The sequence below is a fragment of the Nelumbo lutea genome, chromosome 3, assembly GCF_056320005.1.
Source record: "Nelumbo lutea isolate HS-2025 chromosome 3, American lotus-T2T, whole genome shotgun sequence".
Taxonomy (NCBI): Eukaryota; Viridiplantae; Streptophyta; class Magnoliopsida; order Proteales; family Nelumbonaceae; genus Nelumbo; species Nelumbo lutea.
In genome coordinates this window covers 102,870,602-102,889,327 of record NC_142686.1, presented here as the reverse complement: position 1 = coordinate 102,889,327, position 18,726 = coordinate 102,870,602, and the positions used below count along the sequence as shown (strand labels likewise).

The 18,726-nt window shown below is 39.7% G+C and overlaps 2 protein-coding genes and 1 long non-coding RNA gene across 3 annotated transcripts; 1 reads left to right on the top strand and 2 right to left on the bottom strand.

Annotated features, from left to right (window-relative positions):
• Positions 1–420: 420 nt before the first annotated feature.
• LOC148867266 (uncharacterized) lies at positions 421–2,026 on the bottom strand. The gene is made up of 2 exons (XR_016109380.1): positions 1,927–2,026; positions 421–1,824 (listed from the first exon to the last, which is right to left on the bottom strand). It is a non-coding gene; the product is annotated as an uncharacterized LOC148867266 (long non-coding RNA).
• LOC148867267 (Phosphoglycerate mutase family protein) lies at positions 620–1,732 on the top strand. The gene is made up of 2 exons (XM_088975646.1): positions 620–1,070; positions 1,145–1,732. Exons 1-2 carry the CDS (start codon positions 620–622, stop codon positions 1,567–1,569), a joined length of 876 nt encoding a protein of 291 aa, XP_088831772.1. The 3' UTR covers positions 1,570–1,732.
• A 1,173-nt stretch (positions 2,027–3,199) lies between the features above and the next one.
• Positions 3,200–17,678, bottom strand: LOC148867265 (peptide methionine sulfoxide reductase B5-like). The gene is made up of 3 exons (XM_088975647.1): positions 17,235–17,678; positions 3,561–3,717; positions 3,200–3,471 (listed from the first exon to the last, which is right to left on the bottom strand). Exons 1-3 carry the CDS (start codon positions 17,570–17,572, stop codon positions 3,307–3,309), a joined length of 660 nt encoding a protein of 219 aa, XP_088831773.1. The 5' UTR covers positions 17,573–17,678; the 3' UTR covers positions 3,200–3,306.
• Positions 17,679–18,726: the final 1,048 nt, after the last annotated feature.

The following is an 18,726-nucleotide window of genomic DNA, read 5'->3' as shown; positions in this document are numbered from 1 at the left end:
TTTGGTTTTGAATTTCAAAACACTCTCCCGTTTTGTTTCGTCCTTGGTTATCCGTGGTTGACCGAGGCCATTCCAGCCAGATCCAGATCCAGCTTACATGTCAGGAAGCAGGCTGGACCAGTGATGAAGGGAGTCTAATAATTCTTCTTTCAGGTCAGCACTACCGAAGCGTCTAAGCCGCCGTACTTCATTCCGCGTGCTCGGTATGACATCTGGGCCGGTTTCTTTGTCCTGCCAACCAGAAAGCGAAAGCGGGTGAACGATCAGAAAAAAAGAAGATTAGATCGATCAATGGGCCATGGGTGGTAGATTGGAAGTCGTTCAAACGGAAATTTCACTCCTTCTGGAAATGGGTGCTAGATGGAATCTATCCAAACCCTTGTTCAGTTTAGATTAGCTTTTGAATTTGAGAGCTTTACAGGTAAGAAGGAAAGCAGTATGAATATAAATTTCCCTTTTTATACATTCTTTTCTAGCAGCATTCGCTTTTAAACCAAGAAAACTGAAAACCAACCCGCGATAGAAGAAAACTATATCATCATCATCATCATCATCTATTTATAGTCTCCCCAGGGCGCGCCACAAAAGAGAAACCCAATTCGGTAATACAGAAGAAGAAATGGTTCATCCTGAGCACAAGTTTCTCCCGAAGAGAATTATCCTAGTGAGACATGGAGAGAGCCAAGGTAACCTCGATGGCTCCGCCTACACCAACACCCCTGACAACAAGATCCCTCTAACCCCTCAGGGCCTCAACCAGGCCCGTGCCGCCGGCGAAAAGATACGTCGCGTAATTTCTGATGATGGGCAATCTCAGAATTGGAAGGTTTATTTCTACGTTTCACCATACCAACGGACCCGTTCGACCCTCTGTGAGATCGGGAGGTCGATACCAAAGAAGAGGATTATTGGGGTACGAGAGGAATGCCGGATAAGGGAACAAGACTTCGGGAATTTTCAGGTGGAAGAGAGGATGAAGGCTATTAAAGAGACCAGGGAGAGGTTCGGACGCTTCTTCTTTCGGTTCCCGGAGGGCGAGTCCGCAGCCGATGTCTTTGATCGAGTTTCGAGTAAGAATCTCTCTCTCTCTCTGTCAACAATTCAGTTTAAGGCTCAAGATTGATTGATAATTATATACGCACAGGTTTCTTGGAGTCGCTGTGGAGGGATATAGACATGAATAGGCTTCACCATGACAGCAACGATGAGCTCAATCTGGTGATTATCTCACACGGGCTGGCTTTGCGAGTCTTCCTAATGAAGTGGTTCAAGTGGACGGTGGAGCAATTCGAATACCTAAACAATCTGGGCAACTGTGAGTTCCGAGTAATGGAACTGGGACAGGGTGGGGAGTACAGCCTGGCTATTCATCACTCGGAGGAAGAGCTTCAGGAATGGGGACTCTCTCCTGAGGTGATATCCGACCAGAAATGGCGAGCCAGCGCCAACAGGGGAGACTGGAACGAGAAATGCCCGTGGTACCTGGATGCTTTCTTTGATCACCTGCCGGATTCCGATGAAGAGGAGGATGCACGTAGCCATTGTAATGGTTCTAACTTGGATGCTTGACCATTAGGCTGCTTTGCAATTGGGTGTCACTCGCTTGCCTTGTTTGATCCGCCTTCTTTTCGCACTGCAACTTGTAAATGATATCTTCATTCAGTGGAAATCATAATCCTCCAACACTGTAACTTTTATAATCTATAATGCGCCTTTGCGTCCTTTGTAAGCCTTTTCAAGTGTTTTGGAACTTGATCCCACAGCTAACATTCTATAGACCCTTTCTTTCCCCCCTCACATGAACATTTCAGTAGAAATTTGCAACTGCAGTTAACGACAAAGAAATGAGTGAATTAGAAGGAGAGCAGGGACAAAAAAGAGAGAGAGAGAGAGAGAGAGAGAGAGGATGCATCCTTGGAAACCTACCGCCGATTTGGTTTCATGTTACAAAAAGGGAATTGATTGGTTCAAGACTGCAATGTCACTGCTTCAAGATAACCCTAAATATTGTTTAACTACCGTTAAATTTCCTAAAACCATATTGGTAAAAAAATATCCTAAAACCATTTAGGATGATGTGATGAATTTCTATTGGAAGGTTCATGTGAAAGGTGAACGAGGGCCCATACCATAGAATGTCAACTCCCGATCCGTCAACCTGACTAAACCTATCCCTAGAGCTGGTTTTAGAACAAACACCCAAATTGGGTAATCCAGTTTTGTCTTCTGTGTTGTTGGGTAATCCAGTTTTGTCTTCTGTGTTGTTTGATCTCATCCCCACGTAAAGTCTGGGTTGGAAATTATTTAATCCCAGAAGGCTGAACCTGAACCCTTTTTCCCTTTATCTAACATGGGAAAAGGCGTTACGGAGCTGGCAAGAAGGAAACTAGATGAGCTGTAAAAACTTGACTGGGTTATGTTGTTATCCAAGTTTAGTGGGAAATTGACAGTCGGCTTTCTGGCCGATGACCCAGTAGCTGTAGCTGAGATGCTCAGTCGGCGCCTCCTGGGATGGAGGCGTGGGATATGGCAAGGTCCGTCGACGTCACCCATAGAATAAAGAATTTCGACCATTTCAGCCTTCAGGTCAGGCCTTAAACTTTATCCATAATAAAGTTTTCGTCGCACTGTCGTGAGCATCAGATGATGCTGTTGACCTCTGCAACTTGGGCGGTCGGGCCTGTTCAGAATTTCTAATGCACACGTAAATTTGGAATTGGCATAAGCGGAACAAATGGAAACATGGCATGGCATACCCAAGATGTGAAAGCTTCGTTAGAGATTTGAATGGACTCATGGACTTCTCTCTGGCCACAGCTCGTGTTAGAACTGTTAAGTCACCCCATGGTCATGGTGATGATCATCTGCAGCATATCGATACAGTCACTGTTAAGTCACCTGTCACAGTGTCACCTACGTTTTTTCCAAGAACAAAAAGAAAACTTTCATCCATGGCACAGAGAAAGCTTCCCTCCTGAAAATGATAGAAGGGGGAAAAAGCCTGCGAAAATAGATGTTCCCTTTTTTTTTTATTTCTAAATGGTTGCGGGTGTTTTTTGTTCAAACGGATGGATATGGCACTGAACAGAACGGAATGGTGGAATTGGGTTTCATGTAGCCGACCCCTTATAGCTGGGACAATGCTTAGATGATGAATTGATGATGTTCTTGGTTCTAACCAATTTATACAGACATTAAATTTGCTCCAAGTTCAAAGCCATAGAGTATCATATTATCATCACAGTCCAAATTTCATCAACAGAACTAATATCTGCATGCATAGAAGCAACATCTACAATATAAATTTCACAGGGACGGAGAGGAGGATGCAGGAACGAACTTGATGGAGATACTGTTCACGCAATGGCGTTCATCAGTAGGTGTTCGGAAACCCTCCCCTTTGAAAACATGACCTAAATGACCACCGCAAGCTGCGCATGTAATTTCAGTTCTCATCCCATCTGGGTCGGGCTGGCAAAAATGCACCAAAAACAGACATACAAGATTAAAGAAAATAATTGAGCAAGAAGACCCACTTGTGCTAAGGTAATGAATCTTACAGTGCGATTTATAGCTCCAGGGAGGCCTTCATAGAAAGCTGGCCAGCCACAGCCGGAATTGAACTTTGTGGTGGATCTATAGAGTGGAGTCCCACAACCTGCACAGTTATAAATCCCTTCACCAAAAAACTTGTCGTATTCTCCAGTGCCCGGGTACCTGTGTATGATTTCAACTATAACAAGAAGCACCAAAACCATAACAAAAACTGTAACTTAAACTGACCCAAAAGGAAATACCGCATTTGCTCTTGCTGCTGCATCCAATGTAATGAAGATCTCTCACTAAAGAAGAACAAATGATGCTAATTCAGTGTTAACTCTGGTTTCTAAAGTTCGAACAACTCTTATGTGGACAGGAAAATTACATCAACAGCCTTGGTATTATTTCTTTCTTTTTTTATTAATTTTTTTAGAGAGGGGGTACCATGGTATTGTGCTCCTGTTTTGTCTTCATGTAAGTGCCACATAGGTGATTTCACGTTTAACATTTTTTTTATCAATAACAACTTCATAAATTTCATTGAAATATGATAGGAATAGTTACATCAAGGAAGACAAACACTCTTGTCTTCCATTAAGTCATCAAAGAAAGAAAGGAAAAAAGAACTAAAATGATTACAACTTAGCCCAAAACATTACATCCCTTTCAGTCCCCTGTTTAGCTAGCCATAAGCTATAGAGTTAGATGATCTATTAACCCAACTCAACCTGATTTCCATTTCCCACACCAGCCACTTGAACTTTCTTTTCTCATTGCTGTACTTCCATAGTCCGCAGTTGTCTTTCCTCAGCTACCCTATTACCACCTCCGAGTCCCCTTCTATTATGAGTTTTCTGACGTCCATTTCCTTAGTTTTCTGAACACCTTCCATAACTGCCAAGATCTCAGCTCTAAGAGAATCCCCCACTCCAATTGGACCTGAGAACATGGCTGAAATGACTCCGTTCTCATCCCTAAAGACACCCCCAATCCCTGACTGTCCAGGATTCCCCCTACAACTCCCATCAAAGTTCAGTTTTAGGAATCCAGCCAGTGGGGGTGTCCAAAACACCTTCACGACTGATTTGGACTTCATACAACTTGCAACCTCACCCCACTTCCTTAACAAGTCATCCACTGTGTAGTCTGTGAATAACTCTATTGATTTCAGCCACTGTACAGCCCTCAATTCCTCAGCCCCTCTCTCCTTATCCGAGAAGATTCTAAGATTTCTCTCTTCCCGTAAGGACCAACAAATTGCAGCCCTCAGACCTCTCCACATTATCCTTCCCTTTTCCCGCGCCACCTAAACAAAGAAGGAGAAAATAGGCTCTGCAAATCTGATGAAGGGTTCCCCCTGCGCCCAAAGAGAGAAAAAGCCCATTCCCAAATTGACTTTGCAAATTGGCATGACACCAATAAGTGAAACCCAGTCTCCCCATCCGCTTTGCATAGAACACACTAGTGAGGTGATAAGCATGTATTGGGTCTCTTCTTTTGAAGCAAGTCACCAGTATTGAATCTTTCCAGATAGGCTTCCCAACAAAAACACCCAACCCTAGGAGGGATTGCTTTGCACCAAACCTCATTAACCAGGAAAGGAGAGGTTGCGGGATTGGTGAACTAACACAAGACTCTGAAAAAGGAAGCACAAGAAAAAGAGCCCGTGGGAGTCGAGGTCCAGGTTCTAGAGTCTACCTTTGAGGGGCCAATGAAAACACTATCAAGGAGATCAAGAAGGCTCAAGACACTGGAAGTTAGAGTTCTTCACAGCCCTCCTCAATCCCAGGTTCCACCCAAACCCAGAATTGGAGGAAGAAGAGGTGATGAAAAAAAGAAATTGGCTTATTTTTAAACTCCGAGAGGGCATACAGGGAAGGAAACAGGTCCTTAAGAGGACTATTCCCCACCCATGATTTGACTTTAACATTCAAAGAACATATCAGGTTTTGTGAGAGGGGGATAGAAATACTAAATTCTTTCATGTTGTGGCAAATGGGAGAAGGAGAAAAAATTTCATCTCAAGTCTAAAAATTGAAGGGGCAACAATATCCAATCAAAGACAGATTGTTGGGGCTTTTGCAGATCATTTTAGGTCTATATTTAGAAGACCCCTAAATAATAGGGTGTGGCTTGAGGGGTTGGAATGGCCAACTTTGGGGTTAGAGGATAGGGAGTGGTTGGAGAGAAAATTTAACGTGGAAGAAATAAAGGAGGCAGCGTTCTCTATGGATAGATCAAAGGCAACAAGCCCAGATGGATTTACTATGGCCTTTTTATCAGGACTGTTGGGAGATATTGAAAGATGATCTATTGATGGTGTTTGATGAATTTCATAATAGATGAGTGATTAATCCAGGATTGAACTCCACCTTCATTGCCTTGGTGCCCAAGAAAAGAGAAGCAAACCATCCAAGGGATTACAGACCAATCAGCCTTGTTAATAGTTTGTATAAGATTATTATAAAGGTATGTCCATTAGGATCAAGAAGGTGCTCCCAACAATTATAGAAAATAACCAAGGAGCCTTTGTAAAGGAGAGGCAGATAATAGATGAAATACTTATAACAATTGAGAGTGTTGAGGACTTTAAGAGATCTAAGAAAAAAGGGGTGGTTTGCAAATTGGATTTGGAAAAGGCATGACTTGGTAGATTGGTCATTCCTATTGGAGATGATGATTAACTTTGGGTATGGAGACAAATGGTGCACATGGGTGATGGGTTGTATTAGGTCTTGTTAATACTCCATCTTGGTGAATGGGATAGTGGTGGATTTCTTTCCAGCTTTGAGAGGGATTAGACAAGGAGACCCCCTCTCTCCTTTTTGTTTACCTTGGTTGCAGAAGTTTTGGGGAGGCTAATCTCTAGAGTAGATTCTAGAAATTTAATCAGGGGGTGGGGAGTGGGAAGGGAGAACATACCACTTACACATTTGCAGTTTGCAGATGATACAATACTTTTTTGTGAAGGAGGAGACCCTGATAGGATAAAGAATCTGAAGCTCACTGTACAACTCTTTGAGCAAATGTCAAATCTTAAAGTGAATTTCGAGAAAAGTTGTATAGTAGGAGTCAACTTGGGGGAGGGGGAGATTCTTGAGTATGTAGACATTTTGGAGTGTGCAATGTCTAATTGGCCTATAAACTACCTTGGTCTGCCTTTGGGAGATAATCCTTACAAAGGAGAGTTCTGGATTCTGGTTGTATAAAGATTTGAAAAGAGGTTTGCCACTTGGAAGAAAAATCATCTTTCTCTTGGAGAGAGAATCACTCTAATTAGGTCTTCCTTAGCAAACCTGTCTATTTACTTTCTGTCAATTTTCAAGGTGCTAGCAGGGGTGGCTGGTAAGGTAGAAAAGTTAATGAGAGATTTCCTTTGGGAACTGGGGGATGAGAAAAAGGACCATAGGGTTGGGTGGAAGATGGTGTGCAGGTGCAAGAAAGATGGAGGCCTAGGTATTGGGAACACATGGAAAAGATGGCATTATTGGGGAAATGGTTGTGGAGATTTTCATTGGAAAAAGAAAAGTGGTGGACTAAGATAGTGGGTAGTACTCATGGGCTTGTAGACAATCGATGGGACTCTGGGATTCTAGCTAGGACTATAAGGGCATCTTCTTGGAAAGCCATTGAAGCTATTTTGCCTTTGTTCTCTCCTTGGATCAGGTATGATTTGCACTCAATCAATTTCATTAAATTTTGGGAACATGTTTCAGTTGGGGGTTCTCCTTTGAAAGATCAATTTCCGACTATTTTTGCTTTATCTACCCTTAAGAATGAACCGGTTTCCAAATTCCTTGTATCCTCTAACTTAACCTCTAGGTTTGGTTGGAACTTGGGTTTGAGAAGAGACATAAGGGACATAAAGTTAGACTGTACTTTATCCTTACTTTCCATGCTTGATGGGGTGTTCCTAGAGCCATCAAAGATAGATAGTAGAATTTGGACAATCACCCCCTCAGGTTCCTTTGCTTGTGCTTCATTCTGTAAAGCCCTAACCTAGCCAGTTGTTTTTCTTAGGCTGTCCTTCCCAGTTAAAGAGGTGTGGTGTCAACCTATTCCTCCGAAGGTTGGGAGTTTTTGTTGGGAATAGTTTACTTCTTTGTTTGGGTGCAGGTGGACTCCCCCAATGAATGTGCAAAACCTGTTTACTTCCACCCCTTCTATCTGGTCGACAAAAGGGGCTAAGGTTATGTGGAAATGTGTCAGGGCATCAATTTGCTGGACTATCTGGGAAGAAAGAAATTCAAGGATTTTTTTTTCAGAAAAGGAGAGAAGTTTGGAAGAAATTTTGGAGGTAACTCATATAAGGGTGACACATTGGTTAAAAACTCTGGATATGTTTTCAGATTTCTCAATAGATGATTTGTTTAGGAAGTGGAGGGAAATTGCACAATCAACACCAGTTAAGATGGTCTCTAGTTCTTGCTGGAACCTTCCACCTCCTAGTTTTGCTAAACTGAATTTTGATGGCAGCAGCATGGGCAACCCAAGGCCCTCTGAAATAGGGGGAATTTTAAGGGATGAAAAAGGGAACTTACTAGCCATGTTCTCTGGCCCAATTGGAGTGGGAGACTCATTGAGGGCTGAGATACTAGCAGCTCTAAAAGGGGTACAAAGAGCTAAAGATATGAATATCAGCAAACTGATCATAGAAGGAGACTCTGAAATCGTGGTGAGTTGGCTAAGTTGGCTAAAAGATGACAATTCTAGGATCTAGAACTACAGCAATGAAAAGAGGAAATTCAATTGGTTGTCTAAGGATACTGAGGTTCGATGCACTTGGGTAAAGCGAAGTGCAAACTCATTTGTAGATTGTCTAGCTAGGCAAGGGGTGAATAGGAATTCTATCTTTTGGGCTCAGTTAAAATTACTATTATATTTTGGGTGTAAGTCGATAGACTCTGGGAATAAGTTATTTTAGCTCCCTTCCTTTGCAATTTTCTTAATCTATTAATGAGCATGGGAGGAAACATCAAAATGATGTTTATTGTACTTGGGAGGCATTCCCACTTTGTTCTACGTAGAACTTAATGGTGCCTTTGTTTTTGAAACTATAATAAAACTTCCTGCACTGTTACTTTCTCTATTTCCACAACAGTTTCTTTTACATTTGAGTCCTAAATAACTCATGCATATTAGACCCTTCTTTGGCAAGAACATCAGCCAAACTGTTAGCTGATCTTTGTACCCATTGAAATGTTAACTGCATAGTCCTTGAATACCATCTAAAGCGTCTTATTTTGTATCTATAAATCCATTAAAGTATTGCCATCCTTCATCAACCAACCAGTTACTACTTCGGAATCTCCTTCAACAACCAGTCTTTCAACTCCTATTCCTTAGACTTTTGCACCCTAGACACTGCCAGCATAAGTTGTGAATTGATTGAGTTTCCCTCACTTATTGGGCCAAAAAACATTGCAAGTATGACTCCATTGTCATCACTTTTTTGATTTGAAACGGTAACTTTCATTAAAGCAGCATTTAAAAACATACAATGTCAACCACTCACAGCATGTGTTGACCCCATACAAGTATCACTCTATTATCATCGCTTATTACTCCCCCTAATCCAGATGGCCCTGGATTGCCAAGACTGCTTCCATCAAATTTCACCTTCAACAATCCCCTATTCTATGGTGTCCAATCCCTTATTAGTTCTTTTTTATGAAGATCCTACTACTGATCCCTAATTTCCAAAGATTTCATCCACTATGAAGTAAAATAGATCTAATATCTTCATTTCAATGTGTCACATTCACTGTGATGTTTTCAAGTATTGCCTCCTTATGTCTTTTGTTCTCCTCGAAGATCTGTGCATTCTGTTCCTACTAAATAGTCCAAATCACAGCAACTTGTACATCTCCACATTATTCTCTTTCTTCTTGTTAGAGACTGTATAATTAAAATAGGTAGATGTTACAAACTGTATAATTAAAATAGGAAGTAAATACTAGGGAGATATGATTTACCTTGATTGTAGGACTGATTTGTAGGAATTTGATTAGTCTTCTTTCCTAATATATTCTTTCCTAACATAGAATTTGTAACTTGTATATATACATACGAGATTGATGAATAATACAACAAATTCTTCTTCTTCCTCTGTTTACTCTTATTTTACATGGTATCAGAGCATCTAGTCTCTGCCTGCCCTTTTGTTTTTTTTTAAGTAAACAGTAGGTAGAGGAAAATTTCTGGGTGTTTCGGGTCACTTCCTTGGAGCAGTCAGAGCATCTAGTCTCTGCAAAGTCCGGCAGTCAGCAGCCCTGCGCGTGTGTCTCACGCACCGCCTGAAGATTCTGCCACAGTCACACACGTCGGCACGTGGAGGCCCATCTGTCACTGGAAAATTTTTTCGGTCGTTGTCTTTTGGTTCGCCTCGTCCTGTATAGCACATATTTGTGCTTTGTTACGTGCATATCCATTCCGGTGTTTTCAACAGGTGTGCTCTGTTGATTTTCGGTGTTCAAAATATTCTGTTTGTTTGAATTTTGAGATTATGGCAAATAAGAAATCAGTAGTTATGTCGGATGTTGTTCCAGTGATGTCAAAAATAACTGAGCATAAGCTTAATGGCTCTAATTATCTGGATTGGAGTAAAACTGTTCAACTATATTTCCTGAGTATTGCTATGGATAACCATTTGACTGATGACCCTCCTAATGATGACTTGAGAAAGTCGTGGTTGAGGGAGGATGCCCGTTTGTTCTTGCAGATACGCAACTCCATTGAAAGTGAGGTGGTTGGTTTAGTCACTCACTATGGATTTGTTAAGGAATTAATGAACTATCTATAGTTCTTGTACTTCGGAAAGGGAAATATTTCCCGCATTTATGATGTGTGCAAAGCCTTTTACAGAGCAGACAAAGGCGATAGATCTCTTACAAGATATTTCATGGATTTCAAGAAAACATATGAAGAACTTAATATGTTGCTTCCGTTTAATACTGATGTGACTGTTCAACAAGCTCAGCGAGAAAAGATGGCTGTTATGAGTTTTTTAGCTGGCCTACCTTCTGAATTTGAGACAGCTAAATCTCAGATTCTTTCCAGTTCAGAGATCTCTTCTCTACAAGATGCTTTCAGTAGGGTCCTTCGTACAAAATGTTCTCCACCTGTTCAGCCTAGTAGTGCCCTTGTCAGCCGCAATAATACATATGAATCAGGGAGACAGCAATACAAGAGTGGTAGTGGTAGGTCAAGTAACTATGACAGGAATTCTAATACTCGTGGACAGGAGTTAGGAGAGATAGTGTGTCATTACTGTCATAAGCCAGGACATATGAAGTAGGATTGCAGGAAGTTGCAGAATAAGAAAACTCAGTCAGCCCATATTGCATCCACCACGGATACTTCTGAGAAGTCTGTTATGATATCTGTAGACGAATATGCCAAATTTGCTCAGTACCATGAATCATTGAAACATCAATCTACTCATGTTATTTCCATCGTCGAGTCAGGTAAACCCAATACATGTCTTGTTTCCTCCTCTTCAAAATGGGTCATTGATTCTGAAGCTACATATCATATGACAGGTAATTCAAGTCTGTTTTCCACCTTTCAGTCACATAAATCTACATCTCCTGTTACTTTAGCAGATGGGTCAACATCTTGTGTTATTGGGTTTGGCACAATTAGTTCAACACCATCACTTCCTTTGTCATCTATTCTTAGTTTACCTCAGTTACCATTTAATTTAATTTCTGTTAGCAAACTCACTCGTACCCTTAATTGTTGTGTCTCATTTTTTCCTGATTATTGTTTATTTAAGGATCTTACGATGAAGAAGATTATTGGTAAGGGACATGAGTCTGGAGGTCTCTACATCCTTGATACACAAGTTCCAAGATCCATAGCCTGTTCTAGAGTTGTAACCCCTTTTGAAGCACATTGTCGGTTGGGCCACCCCTCTCTGCATGTGTTAAAGCAAATTTGTCCTCAATTTCAGAGTTTGTCGTCATTAAATTGTGAATCTTGTCAATTTGCTAAACACCATCATCTTAGTTCGAGTCCTAGAGTCAATAAACGAGCTAGTGCTCCTTTTGAATTAGTCCATTTAGATGTTTGGAGTCTGTGTCTAGTTGAGTCCAAAACTGGGTTTAAGTATTTTGTTACTTTTGTTGATGATTACTCTCGTATGACATGGTTATATTTAATGAAAAATCGTTCTGAGGTGTTTTCTCATTTTTCTGCTTTCTGTGCTAAAGTTAAAACTCAATTTAATGTTTCTATACAAATATTGAGAAGTGATAATGCTAAGGAGTACTTGTCAGAATCCTTTCAAACTTACATGCTTCAGCATGGCATTCTTCATCAAACTTCTTGTGTAGATACACCATCTCAAAATGGGGTTGCTGAATGGAAAAATAGACACCTTCTTGAAACTGCAAGAGCTTTGTTATTTCAAATGAAGGTTCCTAAACCTTTCTGGGTTGATGCAGTTTCCACAGCATGTTTTTTGATTAACCGTATATCTTCATCTGTCCTTCAGGGTAAGACTCCTTATCATGTTCTGTTTCCAAATAAAACATTGTTTCCTATTGAGCCTAGGGTATTTGGGTGTACATGCTTTGTTCGGGATGTTTGTCCTCAGGTTACCAAACTAGATCCAAAATCTTTGAAGTGTGTTTTTCTTGGGTATTCTCGTGTTCAAAAAGGGTATAGATGTTACTGTCCTACTCTTCACAGATATCTTGTATCAGGTGATATTAATTTCCTAGAAGATACACCTTTCTTTCCATCTACTCCTCATTCAAGTCAGGGGGAGGATGATGATTTGTTAATTTATATTGTCACATCATCTAATTCACATCCTATTGAATTTGCTCCTGCCAGGCCTAAGCCACCTACAGTACAGGTTTATTCTCGGTGACCAACCCCTCCGGATCCATGTCCTGCACCAGCTCCTTCGTCGGCAGATCCGGTCTCAACTAATCATGTTCCTTCGCCATCAGAACCAGTCTCTAATGATGATCTTCCTATTGCTCTTCGTAGAGGTAAGCGTAAGTGTACTTATCCAGTATCTTCATTTGTGTCTTATAATCATTTGTCGTCTTCTTCTTGTTCTTTTATTGCATCTCTTGATTCTATCTCTGTTCCTAAGACTGTTAAAGAAGCCCTTTCTCACCCTAGATGGCGTAATGCTATGATTGAAGAGATGAATGCTTTAGAGGACAATGGTACTTGAACCTTGGTAAATTTACCTGCAAATAAAAAGGCTATTGGGTGTAAATGGGTGTTTACAGTTAAAGTCAATCCTGATGGGTCCATTGCCCGATTGAAAGCCCGTCTTGTTGCTAAAGGATATGCTCAGACTTATGGAGTGGATTATTCTGATACCTTTTCTCCTGTTGCTAAACTTACTTCTGTCAGGTTGTTTATTTCTATGGCAACTACTTATAATTGGCCCCTTCATCAGTTAGACATCAAGAATGCTTTTCTTCATGGGGATCTTCAAGAGGAAGCTTATATGGAGCAACCGCCTGGCTTTGTTGCTCAGGGGGAGTATGGGAAAGTTTGCTATTTTCATAAGTCTCTATACAGGTTGAAGCAGAGTCCTCGCGCCTGGTTTGGAAAGTTTAGTCAGGCAGTCGAGAATTTTGGTATGAAGAAAAGTAAGTCTGATCATTCTGTTTTCTTCAAGCACTCTGCTGCCGGCATCATTTTGTTAGTTGTGTATGTGGATGATATTGTCATTATAGGGAGTGATACTACAGGGATTTCATCCCTTGAACCCTTTCTCCACACTCAGTTTCATACCAAAGATTTGGGAATGTTGAAATACTTCTTGGGTGTTGAGGTAACAAGAAGTAAGAAGGGAATATTCTTATCTCAAAGGAAATATGTACTTGACTTGTTGTCTGAGACAGGAAAGTTGGGAGCTAAGCCATGTAGCACTCCAATGGTTCCTAACTTGCAGCTCACAAAAGATGGTGAATTATTTGAAGATCCTGAGAGATATAGAAGATTGGTTGGAAAGTTGAATTATCTTACTGTAACTTGTCCAGATATTGCGTATTCAGTTAGTGTGGTGAGTCAGTACATGTCATCTCCAACAGTTAATCACTGGACAGCAGTAGAACAAATTTTGTGCTACTTAAAAGGTGCACCTGGGCGAGGAATTTTGTATGGCAATCATGGTCATACTAGAATTGAATTTTTTCAGATGCTGACTGGGTAAGATCCAAGGAAAACCGAAGGTCTACTTCAGGCTATTGTGTATTTGTTGGAGGGAATCTAGTTTCATGAAAAAGCAAGAAGCAGAATGTTGTCTCACGTTCGAGTGCAGAATCGGAATATAGAGCTATGGCCAAGTCTGTGTGTGAAATAATGTGGATATATCAACTTTTGACTGAAGTAGGTCTTAAAACTTCAATACCAGCCAAGTTGTGGCGTGATAACCAAGCTGCTCTTCACATTGCATCTAATCCTGTTTTTCATGAACGAACTAAGCATATCGAGATTGATTGCCATTTCGTTCATGAAAAGATTCAGCAAGGTTTGATTTCCACCGGTTATGTGAAAACAGGAGAACAACTAGGAGATATCTTCACGAAGGCTCTTAATGGGGTTAGGGTTGATTATCTTTGTAACAAGCTGGGCATGATTAATATCTATGCTCCAGCTTGAGGGGGTGTGTTACAGACTGTATAATTAAAATAGGAAGATGTTACAGACTGTATAATTAAAATAGGAAGTAAATACTAGGGAGATATGATGTTACAGACTGTATAATTAAAATAGGAAGTAAATACTAGGGAGATATGATTTACCTTGATTGTAGGACTGATTTGTAGGAATTTGATTAGTCTTCTTTCCTAATATATTCTTTCCTAACATAGAATTTGTAACTTGTATATATACATATGAGATTGATGAATAATAAAACAAATTCTTCTTCTTCCTCTGTTTACTCTTATTTTACATTTCTCTTTAGCCACCTGAACGTATTTGCCCCAAACAATCTGTCCAAGCCAACAGGGAAAGTCAACCTTCTCTCAAAAAGAACAGAAATCAATCCCAAACACAGCAAACAAATTGACAAGAAATTAGTAAATGGTAAGTGATCTCACCATTTATTTGCACATGAACATCGGTTAGGAGAAATATACCAGTTGGTTCTCTTCCTTTGCAACATGTCACAAATTTTAATTCCTCTGTGGAAGACAACCCAAACAAAATGCACTAACTTTAGGAGAAATGACAACATTCCATACTTCCTTCATGGGAAAAGACAGCAGAAGGGGATTGGACAAAGTTAAGAATGTGAAAAAGGAAGCACAAGAAAAGCCACCCATAGACTGGGAAGCCCAAAAGCAACCACCCACCTTACTAGGATTAAGAAACACCACTTCCAAAACAATCATTCAAGCTGAAACATTCCAGCTTGAAACACCACAGCACCTAACACCTAACACCACATCAGTCAACATGAACTCCAAAGGTATCTATTCTCTATGGCTGTATTTAGTAAGAGTGCAAATGATGAACCAAAGAAAATTTGCACTCCCATTCAGTTTTGTAGGTTTTTGCTAAGAATATATTTTTGTATTGAAAATGAAAGTAATTTATTTTCCTGACATTTTTGCCTTCCAAATGGGAGCAAAGTACGTTTTGTAAGAATACAAAATTTGTTGATGCACAACCAAACCAAGTTTGCATTTTCATGAACTGAACATATTTGCATTTGCACTCTAATCAAATGCAGCATATGAGTTATACATATGATTAAGATTCTTGTAATGATCCTACTGCCAAAAAAAACCATAAAGCAATTTTAAGAGCTTATTGGTTCTCACACAGATGAGGGAGGGCCTTGGTGCAATGGTTGGGTTGCTCCATTGCAACCTGGGTGACCAGGGTTCAAATCTTGGAAACTGTCTCTCTGTATGTGCAGGAGAGTATAAGGAGGGAAAAAGAACCTTAAGAGGAGAGTTGCCCACCCAAATATCTTCCCCAAAGAGTACTTTGTCTCCAATATACATATCATACCTTATATGGCTTAAGAACCGAGGAAGAACACCATGAATAGCCTTAAAAGGCGATACCACGAGATACCAGCATCCCGCCCATTGCTATCATGTCCACATAAGCCCTCCACTACCCAATTCCATGGTCTTTCCCCTTCCAGAGGCAATATCCACAACCATGTACCCAACTATGCTATATTCTTCTTTGCTAAGCCCCATATCCTTCCTTTTACAAAGAGTTCCCACTTAACCGGTCAGTCCACCCAGTTCCCACAAGAAATCTCTCATAATCTTTTCTAACTTGCACACCTCCTTTTGAGGATTCATAAAAACAAAGAGATAATAAATTGACAGAATACCACAAAAGACACTTGCCATGCAAACTACTTACTACATATGGAACTTTCCACTATGAAGAAAGCCACTTACTTGGAACTCCCTTTGGGAAAAAAAGAGTTAACTTCATTTGCAAAAAGCAAAAGCAGATTATGGAATCAAGATGAGAACCATGGAAATGTGGGATTTCAACCTAGTTAGTGGGAAAAATCTACATTTTGTTATAGAGACATTAACGTAATTTGGACAATGAGCAAAAACAGAAAGCATGAATGGATGTGGGATTTGGAAGCAGGAGAGCCACCTTCGGTGGTACCTTCCTGCAAATAAGTGCATGCAAAGAGAGGCAACAATTGTTATGTACTTTGTCAGCAGACGAATAACCTTCATTATAAATATTATTCACATGCATCTAATGAAAAAAACCAAGAAATTCTGTCCCTTTTATTTTCAGAAAGATTGAGCTTCAACCCCAAGTCCCCAAACTCATGGATGCCTGCAAGATGTCAACCAACTCAACTCTTGGCTAAACATTTTATTGATGACGTGGCTCAGAGCAAAACATATCGTCATCCAGGAGATAATAAAAAACAAAGTAAAATACAACCAAGACTGCCGAGTCTGTAAAGTAATCTAGTGTTACTAAACTCACTACAAAATCTAAGAGAAATAACTAGTTAAAGCACAACAGGACTATCGGTGGAAATATTCACTTATTCAGAAAAGATCAATCACAGGTAGTTGGTAATTTATCTATCCCAACTACAATTGCTTTCTATATAGGAGCATATGGCTATTTCATAATTGTCTTTAAAGGTCCATACGTAAGGAACTAGCTATTCTCTAATGTCATGATCTAGCCATGTTAAGATAACAAGTAAAAACACACAACTAGACAAGGAAGCAAGCACAAAACAAGATGAACTAACAAATATCAATATAAAATGTAATTAGATTCGGGAATCATCAAGATGATATGACCAATAGTCTGTTGGAAATGATATATAAAATTTTATCTAAGTTAGATTTCCTATGACAAAACTTTGAGAATCTCCAGCAGCGGTAAGGGAATTGGTCATAAGATAAGAGCTTGGCATTCAAAAATGCAGGCTATCGTGCAGAGTATATCAAAATTTAAAGCAACCAAATCTCAACGATTGGAAGGGGATATCAAAAGTCAATCTCGATTAAACGGACTAAAAGTACCAATGCGACTACCCAAACATTTATCCAGAAGAAAGCAGAACAGAATCACGTACTTCGATAAGCGAATACGCATGTCAAAATCCAGAACACGATTAACAGCCAGACCCAAACCACAGAAACTCCATAAGGAAAACGTCTACAGTTGAACTGGTAAAGGCTCAATTTTGTAAATCTTACTCGGTTCCTTTCTGCCGCAGAATCCGGAACTGCTCTGGGGTGAGAATTGCCTGCCACTCTTCTTCGGATTTCTGAACAGAACCAGGTGCAGCCATGGATACCACTCCACCTCTCAAGCTTCTCGTCTTCTGCTGAACGTACCTACCAAACCCAGTTGCGGAAATTGCAGGAGATACAGATTTTGACGAAGATTTGAACCCGGATTCGTGGAGACAACCAGAAATAGAGCCTCCGCGAGAATGAATGTGGCCGAGGAATCGGGTCAGGTGGGTGCTAGGAGTGGGAATTAATATTCTGGGAGATGAGAAAGGGGAAATCCTGAAAAGTTGGACGCCCATCTTTTTAATCGCGACTTGCTCTTTCTATCGGCTAAAATCCATTATCATATTAGATACTAGCGGGTACCCGTGGAAAACCTTGCAGTTGGGGGCAACAGCCTACGCTGTTGAGAAAATTACTGAAAATGCCACGTTATTCATAAATGGGTAAATTAGTAATTACATCTTAATTTATTTTGAGTAAAAACCAAAGCATGGGCTTGAATAGGTGAATTGCCCGGTGCCCAGCCCATAAACTGTCTCAACAGTCTATGCTGTTGATCTATGGGATTTGTTAAGCCCATGCTAAATAATAGAAATGGTCATTTATTAAAGGGAAAATTCTTAATCAATACCTGAACTTTCAAAATATGACAATCCAGTATCCAAGCTTTCAAAATGTGGCAATTTAGTACATGCCGTTAATTAGTCCGTTAATCAACTATTAAGTGACATTTGAAAAGTCAAAAATGCCCTAAGAATGCCATCTAATTCTCTTTATCAACCATTCAAACATTGACAATAAAATGAACAGTCCCAAATTCTAGATTCTTCTAAATAATCACCAACTTTTTGAATAGAAGAGGCTAGGATTTGGGACTGTTTAGTTTTTTGTCAACGTTTGGATTGTTGATAAAGAGAATTAGGTGGCATTCAAAGGGCATTTTTTACTTTTCAAATGTCACTTAATGGTTGATTTACGGATTGCTTAACGGTAGGTATTAGATTGTCACATTTTGAAAGTTTGGGTACTATATTGTTACACTTTGAAAGTTCGAGTACTAGATTGTTATACTTTGAAAGTTCGGGTATTGGATTGTCGCATTTTAAAGTTTAGGGACTAAATTGTCACTTGATCCAAAGTACAGGGTACTGATTGGAAATTTTCCCTTTATTAAAATACCCATTTCTATTCAATGACACCCCATTGGTCAATATTTAACAAAACACCTCCTATAATATTTTATTTTTTAATGTTAAATTTTTATTATTTAAATAACATTCAAATTGAATAATTTGGAAGATCATAATTTATATTGTTAGTACATAATTTTGTCATGAATTTGTAAAAATATAAAATTATTAATAATATGAATATTATTAAATTTATTAGAATTATTTTTGTATTCCTAATAAATATTTTAAATTTATTATATAATTTTATTAGAATATTT

Coding starts and splice junctions, on each gene's coding strand:
- LOC148867265 (XM_088975647.1), bottom strand. CDS start 17,572: ATGGGCGTCCAACTTTTCAGGATTTCCCCTTTCTCATCTCCCAGAATA. Junction 3,718..17,234: donor CTGCGGCAGAAAGGAACCGA/GTAAGATTTACA, acceptor AATCATACACAG/GTACCCGGGCACTGGAGAAT. Junction 3,472..3,560: donor CTGGAGCTATAAATCGCACT/GTAAGATTCATT, acceptor CATTTTTGCCAG/CCCGACCCAGATGGGATGAG.
- LOC148867267 (XM_088975646.1), top strand. CDS start 620: ATGGTTCATCCTGAGCACAAGTTTCTCCCGAAGAGAATTATCCTAGTG. Junction 1,071..1,144: donor TGTCTTTGATCGAGTTTCGA/GTAAGAATCTCT, acceptor ATATACGCACAG/GTTTCTTGGAGTCGCTGTGG.